Source organism: Typha angustifolia, chromosome 4 (genome assembly GCF_048772165.1).
Source record: "Typha angustifolia cultivar Huaian chromosome 4, ASM4877216v1, whole genome shotgun sequence".
NCBI classification, from domain to species: Eukaryota; Viridiplantae; Streptophyta; class Magnoliopsida; order Poales; family Typhaceae; genus Typha; species Typha angustifolia.
In genome coordinates, this window is record NC_133242.1 from 3,858,193 (window position 1) to 3,881,084 (window position 22,892).

Consider the following 22,892-nt stretch of genomic DNA (forward strand, 5'->3'; position numbering starts at 1 on the left):
GTCAGGCCTAAGCTCAAATTGCTAATGGGCGATATAGACTAGCCCTTTAGTCGTTTGGCCTGGCTCGAAAACTTAACCCAAAGTCCGGCCAAGAATTCTCATTAGCCTAGCTCCTAGAATTAAAATAAATTATGATATAACATTTAGTTCCTGGAGCTATAATATTTGGCCCAACCTAGCCCATTTAGGAACCAAACCATCCGCCACCCCAGCTCCCCGTGCTCGTCATTGCCAGGTGGGCCCTCCACAAGGACAAGTGCATCTGCAACCCTCGTATATACAATGAGTATAACTACAACAAAAACTGCCTCTAATAGCTCATTAACTATGACAAGATTATCTTTGTGGACACTGACATTGTCTTTCGCAACCTTGACCACTTATTATGCTTTCCCATCTCTTCGCTATCAAATACTACCCCACTGTCTTCAACTCTTGTTTTATCATTATCGAGCTATCAAGCTGCGTTTCAATGCCATGATGGCAGCGCGACATCATGTGGTGTTGTACAAATAGCTGCGTCAACAGTGTTACTTGCCTTGTAGATCCGTCTCCAGAGGAAAACATAGGGTGTTTGTAAGCAACGTGGCACACCAACAGTGGTGGAGGTTTACATGATTAGATGGAGGAGAGGGTTGAGAGTTTTTTTTAGGCTATCAAAGGGGAGGAAGACGAAGCTGAAGTAGGAGAGCAAGAAGGCAGAGGAGATAGAGTTTAGTGATGGCTTACCCGGTCCGACAAGGGGAGGGAGAAGGATGGGAGGTAAGAGAAGAGAAGACGACGCGCACCAAGTTGATATTATGGGAGAATAACACTTGAGGGGAATTAGAGAAGAGAAAGTGGGGCTGAGACGAGAAAAACAGTAAGGAGAGATGATGATAAAGATTTTTGGCCATTAAGCCTAGCCCGGTCTGCTCGTTCTCTCATGAGCTGACAAACAGTAATAGGCTAGACTATTTTAGCCTGGCTTGACTTACTCGACGGTGGGTTGGCAAACATAATGTCTAGCTCGGTTGGCCCGATTGGCCCGGTTGGCCCAGCTCGCCCAATGTTAACTCTACATGGTACTGCTTGGAATATTCTCCCATGTCCCTCCCTACATGATGCTTAACCAGGTACAAATTGTAATTTACAGGAAAAACCGGTCCAGCTCGAATCAAGTCATCTTCTTGCCGCTCTAGGTTTCCCATTCGCAACCAAATCGATCGAGGAACCAAAAGAAAAGCTCGAAGGCGTAGAAGGGAACTCAAAAGCGAAGGGTCACTAACGAAGCCGATAGGAGATTGGAGACGGAGGAGAGAGAGGAAAGAAAGAGACGACGGGGGAATGGGGAAGAAAGGTCAGAGGAAGGGGAAAGGCGGGCCGCCGCAGCAGCAGCAGGGTTCGGGAGGGGTCACGGAGGCGAGTCGTCTCCGAATCGGGAAAGTTCTCGAGGAATTCCGCGTCTCCGACGGAGAAGGTTCGGTTCTTACCACTCCAAAGTTTTGAGATGTTTCTTCGGGTACTGGTCTAGTTATGGTTTTGGTTGTTATTTTTCTTTCCATGTCTCGATGGAGTAAGGTATTAAGGGTTGAATACTAGTCCCCCATGTGTAGTATGATAGGGCTTATGAATCGGAGTTGCATAGGTAAAGAAAACTTTGGATATTCAGGAGATCAAGAAGGTAATTTTTTAAGCAAGTAAAGTTGTTCTTTTTATCTCTGGAATGGTATTATCTTCAAAGACTTGAGGTACTTGGACTTGGAATGCAACAAATATTACAACAATGTTTGAACAGAAAGAACAAGTTGGGGATGCAGGGTTATTCTAACTTTTAAACCTAATCAGTTCCATGCTTGGAGCAACTAACCTGACTTGTAGGTGCAACAGCGTGTTTCTGATACAAACCCAAAGGGGTCACATTTGAGTTTGATTGTGTGAACCAGTTTGATCCAGACAATTCCAGTTAGGGTCTGTTTGTTGAGGGAAGGGTTTATTTGAAACATGATACGTGGTGCTTTGGGATATATGGAATTTTAAATTACACGATGAATAATTAGGAATCTAAAATAATGCAATGATTTCATCTCAATGAAGATATTTGGTTTTGAGCCACAAATCCAATTTCTATATAAACATATCAATCTAGCAAACACTCGTGATTAGTATGGGCTCAACCCATCTGAATATGGAACCACTTAACTGTACCATATGCTGGATGCCAAGGCATTGAGATTTTCCAAAATAAGGTGGAATCAGCCTGGTCAAGATTTCATATGTTTTTTTTCGTAGTCTTAGTTTGAGTCTAATAAGTTTGAGTGTTTAATGCTGTAAGTCACTTTATCAACTTCTATAGACCAGAAGTCAATTTCTCTTTAATGACTGACTGCTGCTAGTTGACCATGTATTGGACTATCAATTACTGATGCAGCATTGTCCAGACATATACACTAGGTTCTTCTATTAGCATAATAATGAAATTGGCCAATATAGGATTAGCATTCACTTTTAAGTGACTTTTAGTGGGTTCTCTGTGGTGCTTATTCCTGGTTCGAACTGACCCTTCTATATGACAGCCTAGGGAGAGGATGTCTTGCTGGAACCTCAACAGTAGGATACTAGTGAGCCTCATGAATCATGATAGGTCTGGTGTTTAACCTGTAGATGTCTTTGATTCTGTGTAGTGCACCATCAAATTCCAAATGAATAGGTTCTGTCATTCAGTTGTAACCAGTCTTATAGGTGGGATTTACTTGACTGATTGATATCTTTATGTTTTTTCGCTCTCTTTGCTTCTATGCAAGACTGCATCAACTATGCTTTAAGTTGCAGTCTGGGGAAGGAAAGAACAGCAAAGCAACTCTACTTCTGCTTTATGTTGCAAAAGTTTGGAGGATCAGGATAGTTACCAGAGGGTAATGTAAGGATCCTGACCTAAAGTTAAATGAAGGGTTTGGAGCTTGGATAATTATCTGGAATGATGATGATTTTTAGAAGTTCTGAGTTCTTGTTTCTTACATGGTGTGGTATTCAAGTTCCTCCACATTTCCATTGTTGTATAACAGCGATCATGACCTTGTGCAAACTACTATTAGTTGTTAACCAGTGTCCCTGGGAATGATCTTATTAGACATTTGCTTGACTAGATGAATTTGTCTTGTAGGTCATGTAAATAAGTGAATTAGAGAAGGTCAGCCTTCAAGTCATATTAATTATACATTTCATTTTCCTTAACCTCATCTTAATTTGTTACTTTGTTTTAGGATATCTTTTTTTTTATTGCATGTTACGGACTTGTTCTCTCGTTTTCGATTTGTTATTGTGAGTTCAATTAAGATATATTACTCCTCAATTTTAGTGAAAGAATCTTACGTTTCCTATTTTTTTTGTGCTTAATTCTTTCAGTGTACACCTTTGAACCTGGTCTTTCGAAACAAGAACGAGCTGCAATTCATGAAATGTGCAGAAAAATGGGTATGATATCAAAAAGTTCTGGGTGAGTAGATCAGTATAGAAATTATGTGATTGGTGCATTTTATGCTTATACAAGATGTATTGCCTTCTAACTTTAGATCCTTATTCATGATTTGATATAATTTTTTTGTCATAATATTGCACTGCCTATCTTTTGGGTGTACTTAGTTGTAAATGCAAATTTATTGTTTCCACCTTCCAAAGAAAAAACCCAAATATGTCAGAATTCAATAATTGCGGTGGCTGGTATTGAGAGGCGAACTATCCTGCCAGTTGCTCTTACAGTTTTACTCCAACACACTAGATATACATTCATATGCATGACTTGCAAGGGGCCAGACTCATATTGATCTCGGAATATTAGGAATACTTAAACATCTTAGAATATTCTAGAATCTCATTGGGATTGCATATGTCTTGATCTAGAAGCTGTTCATATCTACTTGATGGTCTAGTTGTTTATTTTTTTCACCATAATATCAAAATTAAGTAGCTCTCTTGTATAGGCTTAGTGGATAATCTCACGGAGTAAGTTAAGACGACTTGGACAAAGTCTTATAATGTTATTTACTTTTCATAGCACCAAACATTATAAGGACTAGTTATATAAAGTTGCAATTTATCATATGAATTGAATCAAGTAAAACAGTTTGGTTATCACTTATCAGTATCATATGATAATGTTAATATTATTTGACCAGGAAAATCCAGGCCATGATAGCAAATATTCAAGCCCTGTTACATGAAATATCTCCTTCTTGCTCAACATGCATACAGACCATTATTATTGGCAAGTGGTAACATGTTAGATTGCTTGAGATTTAACAGACCTAGAACAATTTAGAGCAACTTAAGACGGTCATGGATACTTGAAATTAAGACACCCCTTAGAGCATAACATTGTTAATATGTCAGTTTGGTTTATTTACAAGGTGTACATTTATGCCTAACATAAGATTAAGGATTCTGTAGTTTTCATATAAGTAGGTGAAAGGTCTCTAGTCTTATTCATGTACTATTCCATCTATATCTAAGAATTCTACAATTTTCATAACATCAAGTGAAATATTTCTGGCATTATTTGATGTGCTATTCCATCGCTTTGTATTTTTGCACTCATTGGTAGTATATTTTTTTAAGGCCTAGATGCCAAATTCTTTAGGACAGATGGATATAGTGGCATCCCTATCTGATGTCCTGTGTATATTGCAAAGTTGGACTCCATAAGCTCATGTAGGAAGTATATGACACAATTTCACTATTTCAGATTTACTCTCTTCTCTCTCTATACCTCTAGTATGTATAGTGTTAAGGACTAAGACCATTTAAATCCAGGATTTGCTAAAACATGATTGCTAAAACAGATTTACCCTCTCCTTTCCTCCTAATCTGTCTATTGTTTTTGGTGTTTTGAATTTTGATAAACAATTCAAAATCACCTGTTTCTTTTCCCTCCTTGTAGGGCAAAACTTTGGTTGTATGTCATGCCTTTTGTCACAGACACACATGTGGGTGATTCTTCTATATTTACCCAAATTGATGACATGCCACTTTTGGAGAACATAGAACGTTTTACTTCTTTCCAAAATATTTAATTATTGGATCCACAATATTGAAGCCTTGTTTACCATTGTTATTCTTTTCCATATCACCTATGAAATGTATGTGTTCATTTGTCTTGACCTTCATCCTCGCTGTCTTCCCCTACCTTCGGTTTCTAGTGGCAATTCTCTTTCAATCTCTCCCTGCCTCTGTCCTCTTTGATAGAGACAGGAGATGGCACAAGATAAATTGAATTGACAATGACAACTCCAGTGGGAGGAATGAGGAGGGTTGGCAACAGACTACACCCTGTAAGAATATGCTAATTGGATAGTGCCGTTTGAAGATTAATTCAGTTTTTAATTGGCAGCTGCCCACCTTTATCCCATACACCTATTTCTCCACAACTTATGTTCATGCTTTGTAGTAGTTGTGCACTCTTTAATTTGCTTTCTAAGGTTTTTGGGAGTCAAGCTTTTCTTTTTAAAGCAGTTCCTTAAGTTGGATACTTTATGTTTAGAAAATCCATGTGCTCTCCCATTGAATTTGAACTGCATTGGGGATTGACTATCTCCCTCACATCTGTCTTCCCCATCGGTCCCCCTTCCCTTAAGGATGGATGGTCTTTGAATTCTTGAATCAGGATTTGGGTAAGAAATTTTGTCATTCCTGCTTTGTATCTACTTTTGACTATAAACTTTTGAAAGGTATGGCGAGCGTCGACGTCTTTCTGTCTTCAAGAGTAAAAGGAAGCCCCTACCAGATAAGAAGGACGAAGAAACTGTTACTTGCTTGAGTTTTTCAGAAGAAGCAAGAAATGTTATACGAGAGCTGTTTACACATTATCCTCCTGATGATGGAGAGTTGAGTGAACTAAGGAATTCAAACCAGAAGGCTGCCAAAGTACAGTTTAGACAAGATAAGAGCTTTTGCAAACCATCAATGGGCAAGTCTGATATTGCAAAGAAAGTGAAGCTGCTTGCCTCTAAAATAAATGAATCAGCACAGTTGAGAAAGGTTCTTTATTAAGTAACATATGGAGAATTTATTTTCCTTTTGGTTGGTTAGTTAAATGTTAGGTTAAAAAGTTTATGTCTTTTAATTTTTATATTTTTGTATCATCTTATGCTATTAATTATTGGAGCACATAAATGCAGGTTGTGGAAGATAGGGCTAAACTTCCAATTGCTTCATTTAAAGATGTCATCACTTCAACATTGGAAACTCAACAGGTTGCCCTATATGTTTTGCATCATCTCTTCCCCTTTTACAAAGATTTGAAGTCTTTCTTTGTATTTCATTGTTTCAATGCGCTAGTGTGCATTTCTCCCCCAACTGGGCTAATTGTCATGGCTTTGTTGTTCTAGATTGATTTTTGGACCACTTGTCTAATTTTAAGTCTTTTGATTTATAATTTTGTGTTTGCGGCACATTATACTTCCCATGCTTGAGATAGCTACTAAAACATACAATGGTTCATGATATAATCTAATGATATATATTTACTTTCATATTAAATAACTTGTCATTTTTTATCTAGAGGTGATCATTTGGTGGGCCAGGCTGGATCGAGCTAGGCCACTGTTCGTCAGCCTGCCCACGAGCTACTTGGGTCGGGCAAAAATATTGTGTTTATGAGATATTAGGCTTACGCTAGGTATAACAGTTAGTCCTAGATAGATTTTTTTTTTCCTTTGATCATACTGTAAGTAAATGCATTGAAGTGTGGAAAGCCACTGCATTCTACTGCTTGGTAAGAGAGAAAGAGAAAGAGAAGGTATCAATCTTTATTTTGCTTCTCTTTCAAATCCTTTTCCGGAAAGAGTCCTTTGAATTAATGCTAAAGACAAGCAGAGAAAGGAGGAAGTGTTAGGAAAAGTTTCCTCAGAGCAAAGAAGAGATAGATGAGTAAGACTGTAAATTTTGGGGGTTGGGGAGGTTTTCTGAGGTGGGTTTTGTGTTTTTTGGATTGTGAATGTTTAGATTTTGACCCACTTAATACTCAAAATCAGAGATTTCTTAGTGGGTTTTTGATCTAATGTTGTTTTCGAAGTCTTTGCTGTGAAATTTTGGGTTCTCTGAATCTCAGGGGTGTGAAGTGAAAGTTGTGAGCTTTCTCTAGCTTTCTTTTAGTGGGTTTGTGAGGAAAAGAGAGGAAGAAGAAGAGAGGACAATAGATGGTTAGAGGTGCAGGTAGAGGAGCGGCACCGTGCCAAAGGCGGACGAGTTGCAACCCCATTCAGTGAAGGATCAATTGCCCAATTAATTGCGTTGCGGGCGGGCTAGTTGGATCAGATGTTCGGTCTGGGAAATGGCGGACGGGGCCTTTGCAATCTTGGCCGACCACCTCATCACCTACCTAGTGGGCTATGCGACCCGCTATGGCATTGGAGTGTATCATCTTCTCTCTTTCTCTCGTGCCAATGGCGTTGGAGTGTGTCGTCTCCTCTCTTGCTCTCTTCCTGTTTTGAGAAGTCACAAGCTGCCAACCCAATAAAGATTCTGGGAGAGGTCGAGGTAGGTGAGAAAGGAACATGGAAGTAGAGGAGAGAAAGTGAGACACGAGAGGTTGGGAAATGGAGTATAGCACGGAACTGAAAGAAATGGAGGTTACAGAGAGGGGTGTTAGGTATGGAGGAAGGTAGTAGGTATGGGGAAGAGATTAGGTGTGGAGAAGGGGTGCCATCCTATGTTGTTACTAGTGAAAGGAAAAGAGTGATGAGATATGATGGGACATGAGAGCAACTGGGAAACATATCTTCCGAAAGGACAATTTTTATTCTACACCCTATACTATTGTTTGATTTCATCTCACTAGCTCTCTTCTTTATTTTATTTAATTATTTTTTGATTATCATGTACAATTGTTCTAATATCCTTGATGAGATATTAGTATATTATCGTACTGTTACACATTATGGTTGTGAATTTATTATAGTTGTAAATTGTGATCATATTATTTGGTATTTTGGTGTAGTGCATTATTAAAAAAATTATATATACTATATATTAGTATATATTATGTATTACACATACTCTTTTTTTAAAAATTTTTTATATATTAAAAATGTTAGATTGTCTTAGCTTCGGCCTTCTGCGGCCTCCTTTCAAAACATTGGGAATGCGCAATAAGATTAATGTGATAATTATATTGTGTATGTGCTACAAATATATGATGAAAACATCTTTTTTTTAATGAACTTTGGCAATATAAGTTGTCAGTGGAATCATAACCAACATCTTGTTTTATTTACCTGTTTGCTTTCTGCAGTTACTACAGCCTAAGGACTAGAGCTGTGTGCCAGAAGATGTTTGTGTGAAGGCAAGCAAGCAAGAGAAGAAAGAAAGAATTTCTCCAGTTACTATATGATGATGTTTTGATTTCTTGATTTATAGAACATAAAAGATTTAGGAGAAAGAGCAAACTATTAATAGAAATGACCCTCTAATAACAAATTGTACACAGCTTCTGACAAAGGTAGGAAGCTCAATGAACAAAACATTACTGACTATTATGCAGTAGACTATTTTAGTAATTCTTAAATCAAAAGATTCACTTGGTGAGCTGCGACACATTAAACCTGATTGTTGAGCCTACTTTGACACTTACAATGCATCTGTAAGTTTATACTTACTATGAGGAAAATGTAGTTTGGCACACCATCATATTCTTTCACAAGTTTAAGTAGCAAAAGAAGGAAGAAGCTGTTTTTTCATGGCTGATGGCTACAGTGGAAATTTTCAAATGTATTCCAAAAGTGAGATTCTGTACATAAAAGTAGAATTCGAACAAGACGTAGTTAAATGAAACTTGTACTGTTTCTGTTCTTGTTAGCTTGGGGAACCTTTTGACCTTGTCTTTTCATTCTTGTTACGTGATATGCTCTTGCTATATGATTTGATTTTGCACCAATTGTAAGAAGAATCAGTTTTGATCATGATTTTTTTCTTTAATCAACAGGTGGTACTGATTTCTGGTGAGACTGGTTGCGGTAAAACCACTCAGGTTGCCAGCTCTTTGCTCTACCTTCTTTCTAGTATTTCAAACATATCGTGTTCAGTGGATCTACAAGATAAATTGTCTTTTATTTTAATTTTTGGCGTTTACGTGTTCTTGTGACACAGTGCGAATGCTTAGACTTGCCCCATTTTCCCTGGTGGGCCGGATCTAGTTCGAAATATTTTCTAGAATCTGACTATATATGATGATACTATTAAGGCTGTGTGCATCTTGCCCTTCCTAAACCCCAGTTTGTGGAGCATTGTGAAATAAGATGCCATTGCTAGACCTTACTTTGCCCTTCCTAAGTAGCCAAAGCCATGTAACATGAGGAACATAGTACAGATACCAACTATCTAGTTAGATATAACTTTAAAAATATGTTCCAAGAGTCACCTTTTCTGAGACTAAGTTTCACATGTTAGGAGGCATCACATTACAAGAAGTTTCAGGCCTAATGTTCGTGCTAATGTTTTCCGGTTGTGCTTATATCGTGGTTTGTTTCTGACTTTCTGCTTGGTGGTTTTATTTTCCCTTTTATTTCTACAATTAGTTTAATACTGATATGAACCCAGTTGGACTGGATCCATTCACGGCACATTAGGCTCGCTTGGTCGAGCCTAGTCATTTAGCCATTTACTCTTTTTAGCTCCTGTTATTTTAGTTGAGTCATAGACTTGGTAACCTGCTAATTATGTACTCGAGTTGTTAATTTATTTATTGAGTCTAATTTGGTCTATTAATTGTTTTAGTCAAGTCATGAGATGTATTATGAGCTCAAGTATCACCTAGCTATGTCAAATTGCTTAAGTTGACTTAGTTCAAGTCCGAGTCCATTTAGGGTTAGTCTTTATATATATGTGGAGTGCAACCCTAGTTTTATTTTTTCAAAGATTGTTTGGCTCAAGCTGCCATTCTCTCTCCCCTCTTAACTTGGTGATTGGTCTCAACATCTCTTTCCTCCCTCTTCACCAACTATTGCCACCTCTTCTGTCGGATCGGTATCGCCCGGTCTAATTACCTTTTTCTCTCTCTCAATCTCTCCGTCGCTCTTTCTTCTCTATTTACAATCAAAGGATTATATCTTCCACATCCAATCAGCCATTAAAGGACCTTAAAGGGACAACCCGATTCTTCCATGAAAACTTGGGTTGTAGAAAAAAAAAACATCGTTACTTATTCAGAGCAATGTTGGCACATATGAATGCCATTGCAATTCCAAAAATTTACTCCCTTTTTAGTTCTATTTTTTGTTGTTGTTATTTCATGGAAGTGCTATTGATTTTATAGTTTTGGTCTTTTGGTCACGGTAAGAAGTTGTCACTTGGTGTGATGCCTGCACCATCCACTATGTAGTCATGACAATGATCTCCACTGTAATGGAGATAAAGTTGTATGAATCTTATCCTCCTTTGGCTTTGCACTGGCAGGAGCCTCATGCAATGTGAATCGAGTGTATTCCTTTTCCCTTCTCAATTCAGGCTAGGCATCTCTATCTGTCTTGGTAGTCTAACTGACTTGTCCCTTTTAAATTTCAGGTTCCTCAGTATATATTGGACTGTATGTGGAGTAAAGGTGAGGCATGCAAAATTGTGTGCACACAACCGAGACGCATATCAGCAATTTCAGGTGCTTTTGACACACCATAATATTTCATGCAATCATCTCTGTTTGTTTTGTGAAAATCCAATTCTTATTTTTGCCTTTTGGGGAATCTAGTTGCTGAGAGAATATCTTTTGAAAGAGGCGAATCTGTTGGAGAAAACATAGGATATAAGGTAATTGCTTCTTTTTAATACATATTTAAAAACTCCACTAAATTAATGTACCCACGTGTCACTCCATCAAATAAGGTGTGCAAATATTGAGCTTCCTATTCTCATAGCTTGTATGTGTCTTTTATATATGTATATAAGCTCTATTATTTTGGAGAAATACTTGAAAACCTCCCTTCTCTTCTTTCCCTTACTTGAAAACCTCCCTTCTCTTTCCCTTTTTTCTTTGACGAGAAGGTGGCACAAGTTTGAATATGTATAATTCTTATTGGTGTAGTTGGCAACAAACATATTCTGGAATTGGTATTTCTGGATGATCGTCCAGGAGACAGCTGATTAATCTTGTATTTCCTTCGAGAGGCCATAACTGATGTTTATAGTGGGATAGGATTGCCTATTTATTTACATGGAAGTGTACTTCAGAAGTTGATATATAATGCATATGGTGCTGGAACTGCCGGGTGTTGCTATTGACATTGAAGACTCATTTTTTAACTCAATCTGCTTGATTAGACATTATTTTATCTGACAGCTTCAGCATCTTTATGTTGATAAAGGCCTCTTATGTATGACTGGATATATATTTCTTAGTAACATTGCCGGTGTAAGTTAGTTTGTTACACTAAGTTTGTTGTTCTCCATCTATTTATCCTTCTGTTGGGTTCTCTTTTTAGGCTTTTATAACCTAGATAACTGCAATCTCAACTTATTTTCCGTTGGATTCTCATATTAGCATATGCAACTCTCACTCTTGCAATGTTATAAATTGTATATAAGTAGTGAATCTATGGTTGATAAGTTTTACTGTCGTTATACTGTTCCTATATGTTCAGATACGTCTGGAGTCTAAAGGTGGAAGAAACTCCTCTATACTGTTCTGCACAAATGGTGTTCTTCTGAGGTTGTTGATTAGCAGAGGCTCAAATTTCTCAAAATCAGTACACACAAAACATTTTCCAGATGATGGTATTATGGGGATAACCCACATTATAGTGGTAAGAATGTTGTTATGATGAATATTAGAATTTTATTTTATTTTTTATTTCCAGATGTATTTTTAGGTAAAAGTTGGATTTTTTTTAGTGTCTTATTTGGTTAAAACTCCTAAAATTTAAGATATTTGATTGCTGTTTTATTTTTGGATAAGTTTTGTTAGAATATGGTTGATTTTGAGTTAAAAGAGTCCTAATTTAGTTATAGAAAAGATCAGAGAAGATTCTAATTAGCTACGATTGTGATTTGATATATTCTCTTCTTCTATAGAGCTAAGAGAAATTCCAAAAAGAAAAATTATTAGGGTGTGTTTGGATGATATGGATTTAAAATCTAGAGTATCAAAAACCTAAGCCCTCGTTTACTTCAGGAATAACTTATCTTATTATGGAAAACAACTCCTTATTTCAGAATAACAGCTAAATATCATAATAACCTTATTTTAGAATATAAATACAATTCATCAAAATTACATCTAATACCACACACTAATCCAATTACTAATTTACTCTTGATATTTATTCAATCAACTTAGTTTGTATCAAATCAATGGATGTTTATGATGATTTCATAAAAAAAAAAATTCTATATTTTTGTTCACTTTATATCACATTAAAAGTAATTATCACGTCTTTATTTTAGAATACAAGTGAACATAAGAATAATTATTCTTAGAATAAATACCTCATTTCAAGAATAATAAAGAATAAGATGTATTCTAGAATTGATCTTATTACTGAAGTAAACGAGGCCTAAAGAATTTGAATGGACAACGAGTTGATTACTCTAGACATTTTTCTTAAAGTAATTAATTCAGGTATGATGTTTGACATTTGAAATTAATTCTGCAGTATTTATATGAATTTATTTTCTTTAGGCCCACCTACCTTTTCCTCACATCAACCTACCCAATCCTACAACCCGACAACTAAACTACCATGAGCTTGCTAACCATCGTGTCATCGAGTCTGTAGATCGAAAATGGTTGAGTGAATCAAATCCTAGTGGCTAAAGAGTTTTGAAAATGGATTTGATAGAGTAATTTCTAACAATATTCAATAGGGGAAGGAAAAGTTTATATGGCCATGTGTAAACGGGAGGGAAAAATTTTGATTGCGATTAGTTGTGCAAGACAGAAGAGCACTAGCAACGATCGATGAGGAACACAAAGCAGACTTGTTAGAGAGAGAGAGAGGCATGATTAGTTTTGCAAAGTTTCCGAGAAAAATTACATTAGTCAAAGTGGATTTTTAGTTTACTCCAAAAGTCATGTTATCTGGCTTATACTAGAGTATTTTGAAATTCCATAATAAGCAGCCAAACACTATTTTGAAACTTCTTTCTCTGGAATACAGATTTCTCAAGTATTAACCCAAATTCTCTAGTTATTGATGGTTGCCAAACAAGGCCTTGGTGAAAATTGAAAAGGTATCATTCTTTTGGAAAATTCCACGTGTATCTCCTCTCTTCTCTTAGTGGTGGATTCCTTGTTTTCCTTCTCATCCAAAATCTAGGCAGATTTTCTTTGTTCCCCCATAATGCATGCCCTAGCCTCTCTTTCTCGTTTTCCTTTCTTACCTGTGGTAGCAGAAGGCTTGCGACGATGGGTTTGATTTTCTTTTTCCCACGGTTTAGTGGGTTATCTTCTCTCTCTCTCTTATCTATCTAGACATGTTAGTACAGAAACAATACGTAGAGGAGGAAAACAGAGATCCTTTTGGGCTCTATTTTTCTCCTTAGGTGTGGATCTACATACTTCCATATCTTTCTCCATATTGCATGTTCCTTAACCAACGCCATATTACATTATCTGTGAAAGTTACTAGGTACTAACTTTGTTCTGCTATTCTTCTAATTATGACATAATTTTCTTGTTATAGTTACTCTTATTTATTTAATTGGTTGGAGTTTATTTGTTCAGCATATTTAGTCAAAGGAGGATAAGTCTGGAGGCATAGTCTAGACTCTGGGATGTTGTTTCTTTGAATCTATTATTATAACAAAAAATACTTGAAGAAGGATGGTGCAGATATTTACCAAAGGATTGCCAAAATAAAGTCCTAATTTACAATTGTTGCGATAATGTTAACGAACTCTTAATGGCTCACATTATTGAGATCCTCTGTAGTTTCTGAATTCTGATAATACAAAATACAAACAGTGCCTGATAATTGGCAGGGGTCCGCTAAGGACCATCACCGGTTTTATGTGCTTGGCTAGTTGTTTAGTTACAAAAGATTCCATTCTAATTAAGTCCAAACGGAAGCCACGATGCCCATTTGGACTAATTTGGTACTTATAATTGAAAAGCAAGTTTATTTCTTCATGACCTAAAGTTAATAACTGTTAGAATGAAGTCATTTCAATGGAATTAAGGATTCAGGAAATAAAATTATCATGCAAATTGAAGATCCAGGGTGCTGAAAGAGGGCTAGAAAATTTAAAATTAAGACGATCCAACCTTGTATCTTGAAGGTTGCCTACTTGTGCATCTGGAAATAGAAAAGGAAACCATATATCACCGTCATCCTAGAACATGTGGTAGGATTTATGTGAAAGAAATCTTCTTTATATAGTCGATAATGACTTGCACATGTTGAAGTTTGGACGATATGCTAAGCAATGTTGAATAGATATGGTTTCTTCTAGATGTGTTAATGACTAATTGATTTCTAGACCTTTGATTATGATTTCTTCCATCTTTGATTTTCACTTCAAGATAATTGACTGGTAACATAAATAATGCAAATCTAGTATGAATGCGATGTTTTGGAGAACAATCGATCCAAACAAGTAACTAAAATAAAATGTAATAAGCAATAACTGACAATAAGTTAATTGATTATAAGGATCACTACTAGATGGAAGAAGAGAAAACTACTTAGATAAGATAGTAGAAAGGTATAAAATATGGTGTAAGGAAAGAATTTAGAGTTTAAGTTTACTAATAAATGGAATAGTAATGCTTTTATTTTGGAACCACGTTTTCCTCTTTACATCTAAGAACCCAAAGATTCTCTTTCACTATTGGAATCTTCTAAACAGCAACAGTAACCAATGAAAAGTAGAGATTGAAGCAGAGAGGTTAGAGAGGAAGTAGAAGAGATTAGAAAAGAATATTAAAATAGGGTAGGGGAAAGGGAGAGAGAGGGAGAGAGAAGACCACAGGAGAGATTTTGAATAGGAACTTATTTTCTAATAAGACTTTAATTGATCATCTTACTTAAATTGACTAATCCAATTTAGATAATAAATCAATACGAATATCTTCCACATATAAGCTAACCATAACTATCAATTGAGATTTTAATAGGAATTCATTTCCTAATGGGATCCTAACATCCCCCGCATATAAACTTACTATATCTATCAATTGATTAATTCAATTGATCATTTAAATTAAAAATCAACTCAATGAAAATAAGTTGAGCATAATTAGCTCAATTAGACCAAAATTGGACTCAAGCAACTTTATTTTGGTCAAATTGAAGATGGTGCCGACATCAATAAAGCTAGAGATTGTTAATGTTGTAAGTCACAGTAAATACATACTTGTGTTATTGTGTCAACATCTTGTTTTTCATATATTTATAGACAAATGAAAATTTCATTAGAGGATTCCATTGGCAATTATCTACACTCCCTATTTTAATAGCTATACATCAATTTTGTTTCTCCAGTCAGCGAGGAGGCCAAGGATGTGAGAAACTCCTTGCTTCCTAGAAAATATCAGGGTTCCCTCATTGTCATTACTGGGGAGTATTTTGATGTTTGGATGAAATATAAAGATCCCCGATGTTTTTTGTGCACCCATCTGTGCATGCGATGCATTTATTCTTTATAGGTTTTTAATTCTTGTCATAGAGCTTCAACTGTGCTAATCTCATTTTCATTTACAGGATGAAATTCATGAAAGGGATAGATTTTCTGATTTTATGCTGGCAATACTCAGGTACTACTTGATAGTGGCCATGTTTTCTGGCTTTAAGTTAGTTAAATATTGCTTGAGTGCATGCATCTTTGCCAACTCATACATTAAATCTAATTGATAGAGGAATATGATTAATATTCTCATTCAAGCGTTAGTTCATTGTTCTGCTAGTTCACTTATGAGAATAAAACAGGGAACAATATCGAATGAGTCGATTGTCTTCCCCCTATTCTTTATTCTCTAAAACTCTAAATTGTGACTAAGACAATGTTTAAGAGAGCCAGAATTAATAGAATATAGTATTTATTGAATTAAGTTAGTGCACTTAATATTCCTGATTTGGTACTGGCATCTGAATAGGAAATGTAAAGAGTTGCCATATTGCAAATGATTATCTCATCTTTTCTAGTTGTTGGGACGTTGTTCTACTCTAAAGTACCAGAGATGCAGTTGATCAACTTTTTAGTTATCCGCTTTAACCTTTTCTCCGTATGTTGTTGGCCATCTTGTGTTTTACAAGGTCATGACATGATGGCGTACCAGTAGGCTCTAATTTGACTGTGACCATAAATGTGATGCTCAATCTAAGCACCTGTTTTCTCGTGTATGTATGCCATCATCCAGATTACTTACTGATTATCATTTTTAGTAAATTAGCAAGTGAACCGGAATAGTTGGAGTTAGCAGACAAATGAAATTTCCTAACCTCTTTCTTTTGTAATCTTATTTGCAGAGATCTGCTGCCTGCATATCCTCATCTACGTATGGTGAGCATATTTTCCACCACCTGCTTGTTACTATCTATGCTTATCATATACGGTCTTAGAAATGCTAGCTTTGTATCAATACTTCATGAATTCACAATCATCATCTTGAGTGATACTTCTAATCCAAGCTAACAGGTACTCATGAGTGCTACCATTGACGCTGAGCGATTTTCACGATACTTCAGCGGATGCCCTATTATTCAAGTTCCAGGATTTACTTATCCTGTAAGCAATCAACATCAGCATGTTTTATTCAAGTTCTTCAATATATAATTCTCTGTTATTGAGATATGTTCGTGCATTAGGTTAAAACTTTCTATTTGGAGGATGTACTTTCTATTTTAAGATCTACCAATGATAATCATCTTAACCCCACGGCTGCAAGTGACCTGAAGGAAAGTACTACATTGACTGAAGATTACATGAGTGCCCTGGATGAATCAATTAATTTGGCTTTGTCAAATGATGAATTGGACCCTCTCATGGAACTTGTTTCTACTGAGCAGAACCCAAAAATATACAACTTCCAGCATTCAGTTTCTGGTGTATCACCACTAATGGTTTTTGCTGCGAAGGGTAGTATTGGTGATGTTTGTATGCTCTTATCATTTGGTGTTGACTGCTCTTTACAAGACAATGATGGAAACTCTGCATTGGATTGGGCAGAGCAAGAGAATCAGTTAGAGGTGTATGAAATTATCAAGAAGCACATGGAGAATGATGCATCAAAGTCAGCAGAAAAAGAGGAGCTACTGGACAAATATCTTGCGAGTATCAATCCAGAACACATTGACACAGTGCTTATAGAACGTCTATTAAGAAAAATATGTATTGATTCTGAGGAAGGAGCCATCCTAGTCTTTCTTCCAGGATGGGATGACATAAATCAAGCCAGAGAGAGGTTGCTTGCTTCTCCTTTATTCCGAGATGCATCAAAGTTTGTGATACTCTCCCTTCATTCTTTGATTCCCTCTGCAGAACAGAAGAAGGTTTTCAAACGTCCACCTCCTGGTGTCCGTAAAATCATTCTCTCAACTAACATTGCAGAGACTGCTGTTACAATTGACGACGTCGTATATGTTATAGATAGTGGTCGAATGAAAGAGAAAAGTTATGACCCTTATAATAATGTATCCACTCTTCATTCTTCTTGGGTTTCTAAAGCTAGCGCAAGGCAGCGGGAGGGACGGGCCGGTCGTTGCCAGGCTGGAATATGTTATCATTTATACTCAAAACTTCGTTCGTCATCTTTGCCAGACTACCAAGTTCCTGAAATAAAGAGGATGCCGATTGAGGAACTCTGTTTGCAGGCAAGTTTATAGTGCTTCTTTTTTTCTATTTCTTTGTACTAAATACCGATAGCTTGTTGATGCTGTAAACTTTTCCTGACAGGTGAAGTTGCTCGATCCTGACTGTAGAATAGCAGATTTTTTACAAAAAACTTTGGATCCACCAGTTCCAGAAACTGTTCGTAATGCAATAACAGTTCTTCAAGACCTTGGTGCTTTAACTCATGATGAAAAACTTACAGATCTCGGGGAAAAATTGGGTTCCCTTCCCGTTCATCCATCTACGAGCAAGATGCTTCTATTTGCTATCCTGATAAACTGTTTGGAGCCTGCACTGACACTAGCATGTGCAGCAGATTACCGAGAACCTTTTATTCTTCCAATGGCTCCTGATGAAAGAAAGAGAGCTGCCGCAGCCAAAGTTGAGCTGGCTTCCTTATATGGTGGTTACAGTGATCAACTGGCAGTTGTTGCAGCATTTGAATGTTGGAAGCGTGCAAAAGACAGGGGTCAAGAATCACAATTCTGCTCAAAGTATTTTGTCTCTTCGAATACCATGAATATGTTATCTAACATGAGGAAGCAACTTCAAAGTGAACTAATGAAGAATGGTTTTATTCCTGAAGATACATCCGGTTGTAACGTAAATGCTCAAGATCCAGGTATCCTTCGTGCAGTTCTCATGGCTGGTGCTTACCCGATGGTAGGAAGAATTCTCCCACGTCGCAAAAATATTAGAAGAGCTATTGTGGAGACGACCAGTGGCGCCAAAGTTCGATTGCATCCACATTCCTCTAACTTTAATCTATCATTCAGTAGAGCTTCTGGTAGCCCACTTATCATTTATGATGAGATTACCCGTGGTGACGGTGGAATGTACATAAAGAACTGCTCTGTTGTTGGCCCATATCCATTACTGTTACTTGCGATGGAAATGGTTGTTGCTCCTCCAGATGATGAGGATGATGAGAGTGATGAAGATGAGGAAGTTTCTAGTGGCGAGGAAGATGAAATTGAAATGGACACTTCTGGACAAATTGGAGAGGAGATTATGTCTTCTCCTGAGAATGCTGTTTCAATTGTTGTTGACCGATGGCTAAGGTTTGAATCAACTGCACTTGATGTTGCTCAGATATACTGCCTAAGAGAGCGTCTATCTGCTGCTATCCTTTTCAAAGTAAGATTTCTCATCTTAGCAACTTTGGCATTGGTCACTAATTCATATGTGAAGCTTGACCAATTTATGCTTTTAGTTTTAATATCTTACGATGTTGTAGATTGATGAGATAGTGGTAGCAGGAAATCTATGCCCCTCGTTTTCAAGTCTTCTATAGATATATTCATTACTGCTAAATGTGCTCAATCTTCTCATAACTGATTTACATCATATTGCTGCTTAATTTTGAGAAACTTCATAAGTTTCAAGTCTGTGAGCCTGCGGGAATTTACAAAGTAAAATTTACTGATCTAGTTCCACTGCACTAGCTTTCTTTGGATTACTTGAGATACAAGCAGCAAATACATAGTATATTGTTTGCTTTCTGATATATGATAAACCACTTAAAGATGTGATGTTGATATTTTGAATCGTGCTACACCTTACATTACAAATTTGACTTGTATGGCTAAACCACTTAAAGAAAATTAACTCCTAACTAATTTTAATTAATGTCCATTTGCACCTTTTGTGTTGTCTATGTGATTTCCTGCAGAATATAGTGGGATTTAAAATTTTTTGCGTTGGTGATTACACATTTGGTGGTAACCCTTTATTTGACCTGTCATGTAATATATGGTGTACCTTCTGATGGCTACTAATCTTGTCCTGAACCAATGATCACCTGGTAGCACTGCTGCTGGCTAAGATATGTGAAGCTAAATGACCTTTCTGTCTCCAAGATTGATCACAACGTACTTGTATAGACACATTCTGGATGATTTTCCCATCTTCGGTCATCATTTTCATTCCTTAAAATTGCATTTTTATATATTGGGTCCATCAAAATATGTCCTCACCAAAAGAGAGCCTTTTGCAGGTCAGATATCCCCAAGATGTTCTACCTTCTGCACTTGGGGCGTCTATGTATGCTATTTCCTGCATTCTTTCATATGATGGACTGCCCACTATAATCTCTGCCGACGAGTACACGGACCCGCAACAATCAATGGTGGATGCAGCTGAACTGAACAATTATCCTCAAGTAAGAAGAGGGATGGGTTATAATTCACCTAGCAGTTTCCTGAGATCTTTGATGTCAGAGAAAGCACGAAAAACATCCAATTTCAATAAAACCCGGGAATCAGTGCATCCAAAAACTTACGCAACTCGCCTCCCACCACATGCCCAAGTTGACAGGTTTCAACAACAAAGGCCTCCCTCACATGGTTCCAGTTCTGGTAGCACTGCACCAAGGATCAGGTCTATGAAACGGCAGCGTGGAAATACTCCGCAATGAAGAACTGGTCATGAGGCTGGAGTCCAATGTTTAAATTTTCGTCTATTATGTTTCCTCTGATCCATGCAGTCCGAGGCATTCACATGATGATAGGATTGGAGAGGCAAAAGTTAGACAAGAAAGCTTAGCAGGCGGTGAAGGAAACTGTTGTAAATGGATGCTGTGATTCATGTTGGGGAAAAAAAGAAGCTGTAAATGCCTCTTTGGCATCAATAGAGTAGTTATATACTATAATCCCAAGTTAGGATTCAGCCGTTTTTTTTTTTTCTTTTTTTAAAATTTCATCCACCTTGTGACCCCGTTTTCTTCATAAAACTCTCTGCTACTCTACAACAATGTAGAGGGCAAGCTGCAAGTGGTCACGGTTGGGATTCGTTATTTGTTAAGAAATTGTTGTTAGTTGAGCATATAATTCGATACTCTGTTGCTTAAAACTTTATGTTTTCAGTAAGTTTGCATCTATAACACACACACACACACACACATATATATATATATATATATATATTTCTGACATACATGTACAAATGCATATGGTTATCTTAAGAAAGGGGATTACATCTGCAAATGGGCCAAGTCATGTTCTTCAACAGTACGCTTATATGTATGTGTATGTTAAAATTTAGAATGTTGTAGTAAACTTTCCATAAAATAATATCTTTTTAGCTTCTCAAAAATATAAATTATTTGAATCAATGGCTGGAATTTAGGAGTTTGAGACCAAACTAGCTCTCCCCCAACTTTTATTTACCGAAATAAGGTAATACTTTTACAAACTCAGCAGCCATATCATAGATGAGTACAATGGTTTTCTATTAAATAAAATGTTAAAATGTTCATTATTTTTCTTTTTAGAAAGCACTAAATATAGTAATGTTTTATCTGATACTTAAGCCTAATTCCGTGCCGTATTAATTATTTTGTGATGTGTTAACTCGCCAAAATTAAAACACCGATAAAAACAGCAGCTTAATTTTTAAGGAAAATGCTATAATTAACGGTTCATCTTCCAAGTGTTCTACTGTTTGACACACATGCTAGAGTTTTTGACCAAAATAGTCTCATTTTTTAAATTTTTTTATTGAAATGAATTACCCTCAAATTTATTTATTGAATGAGATCTAATTCAATATCGATCTAATAAAAATGCTAAACTGATCAACGTTTTTATCACCAGTTAATTTTTTTCCCTAAATTGATGAAAGATTAAGTTAAAGGAATCTATATATATAAACTGAACAGATCGGCGCTTAAAGCCCAGATAAAAACGCTGAACTGATCAATATTTTTGCCCAGAAAAAATACGTCAATCAATTCGGTATTTTTATTAGGGCTATAGTAAATTAAACCTTATTTAGTAAATAAGTTTGAGGATAGCCGAAGAGGGCTAGTTTGGTCCTAAACTCCAGATGCTGAGCTAGAAAATTAGTATTAAATTTGGGTGCGGTCAAAATCGGTAAATAAATCACGGAGGAGCATGATTGGTCCAAAACTCCGAATCTTGATCTTCTCATGGAATATGCCTGCCTTCAAAATTATAATTAGAGGAATAGATGAGCTTCTGACACTCTTAATTCCTATATTCGCTCTCCGTGACGACGGTGTACTACTCTTCCAAAATCCAAACAGTTTGAAACAGATGACAATATTCCACTAATTTTCTTCCCTTAAATTGTTTTAAACAACAAGTGGAAGACTCAACGAAACCAACAGCAGGAATTTTGACTCATCTAATACTCCCAATTTGATAAAAAAGTCTATTCTGCTATACTTTTCAAATAATTTACCAAACGCAAGTGTCAATTGGGAGAGGTAGATGGCTGTTTTGAGAGCTGAGCCAGCCAGTGATTTCCATAATAATAATAGTTGATTAAGAGAGCTATTAGAACTATAATAAATTTTTATATTATTAGAATATAAAACATAAAACTATCGTACCTATTTTTACTCTATCTATTTAAATTAAAAGCGCATCTGTGTTCAGTTTTCTTCTTCCTCCTCCTGGGTCTCTCCTCCTCTTTGACTGGGACTGGTCCCCCAGTTGCAAGAAAGAGCTTACTCTTCCCAGTCCCAGGTCACGGTTCCCGCGTTGTTGCTCAAGGTGACTTAACCTCGGCCAATCCCAATCAAAGACAACCCAATTGAAGGGGAATATAGCTGCAGGAGGAATCTTCCACTGATCAAAACGAAGGGGTTTATTTCAAGCTTAAAATAATTTAAAAATAAACATTAAAAAGAAGAAGAAGAAGAAGAAGAAGAGGAAGAGTGATTTGTACCCAAAATAAAATAAAATAAAATAAATGAATATATAGAAAAATATAGTAAAAAAACTGGCCTCGTTCTTCGCAGTTGTTGGTTTCCTCCATTCCATTCCATTCCCCCTGGCCGGTCCCCCCATTGGAAGAAATAAGTGCGGTCACGGGTTCCATGTTCTCACCGACGGTGACTGGACCGCGGTCAATCGCAATCATAGACACCCAACTGAAAGCGAATAGGAAAAGACCGCCGCGAGAAATTTGCTTTGCTGCAGGAGGAATCTTCCACCCGAAGGGTTATTTCCATATTACCACCTACCTTTTAGCCTTATTACCAACGCCACCTCCCTTTTCGCATATTTACAAATCGACTCCTCCTTTTGAGGGTAAATTTTGTAAACTACCATACGCTCGCAAATATGTCTAAAACA

General features: G+C 36.7%; 1 protein-coding gene across 2 annotated transcripts; it reads left to right on the plus strand.

Moving 5' to 3' along the window:
• The first annotated feature begins 1,158 nt into the window (after positions 1–1,158).
• LOC140758731 (DExH-box ATP-dependent RNA helicase DExH6) lies at positions 1,159–20,614 on the plus strand. Of its 2 annotated transcripts, XM_073095000.1 has the most exons (14): positions 1,159–1,459; positions 3,385–3,475; positions 5,703–6,012; positions 6,153–6,227; positions 8,957–9,001; positions 10,534–10,624; positions 10,715–10,773; positions 11,604–11,765; positions 15,663–15,715; positions 16,428–16,461; positions 16,597–16,686; positions 16,767–17,771; positions 17,854–18,927; positions 19,787–20,614. In XM_073095000.1, exons 1-14 carry the CDS (start codon positions 1,327–1,329, stop codon positions 20,204–20,206), a joined length of 3,642 nt encoding a protein of 1,213 aa, XP_072951101.1. In that variant the 5' UTR covers positions 1,159–1,326; the 3' UTR covers positions 20,207–20,614. The 2 variants fall into 2 exon arrangements, with proteins under 2 accessions (XP_072951101.1, XP_072951102.1); XM_073095001.1 differs by lacking the exons at positions 1,159–1,459; positions 3,385–3,475; positions 5,703–6,012; positions 6,153–6,227 and adding an exon at positions 8,284–8,317.
• Positions 20,615–22,892: the final 2,278 nt, after the last annotated feature.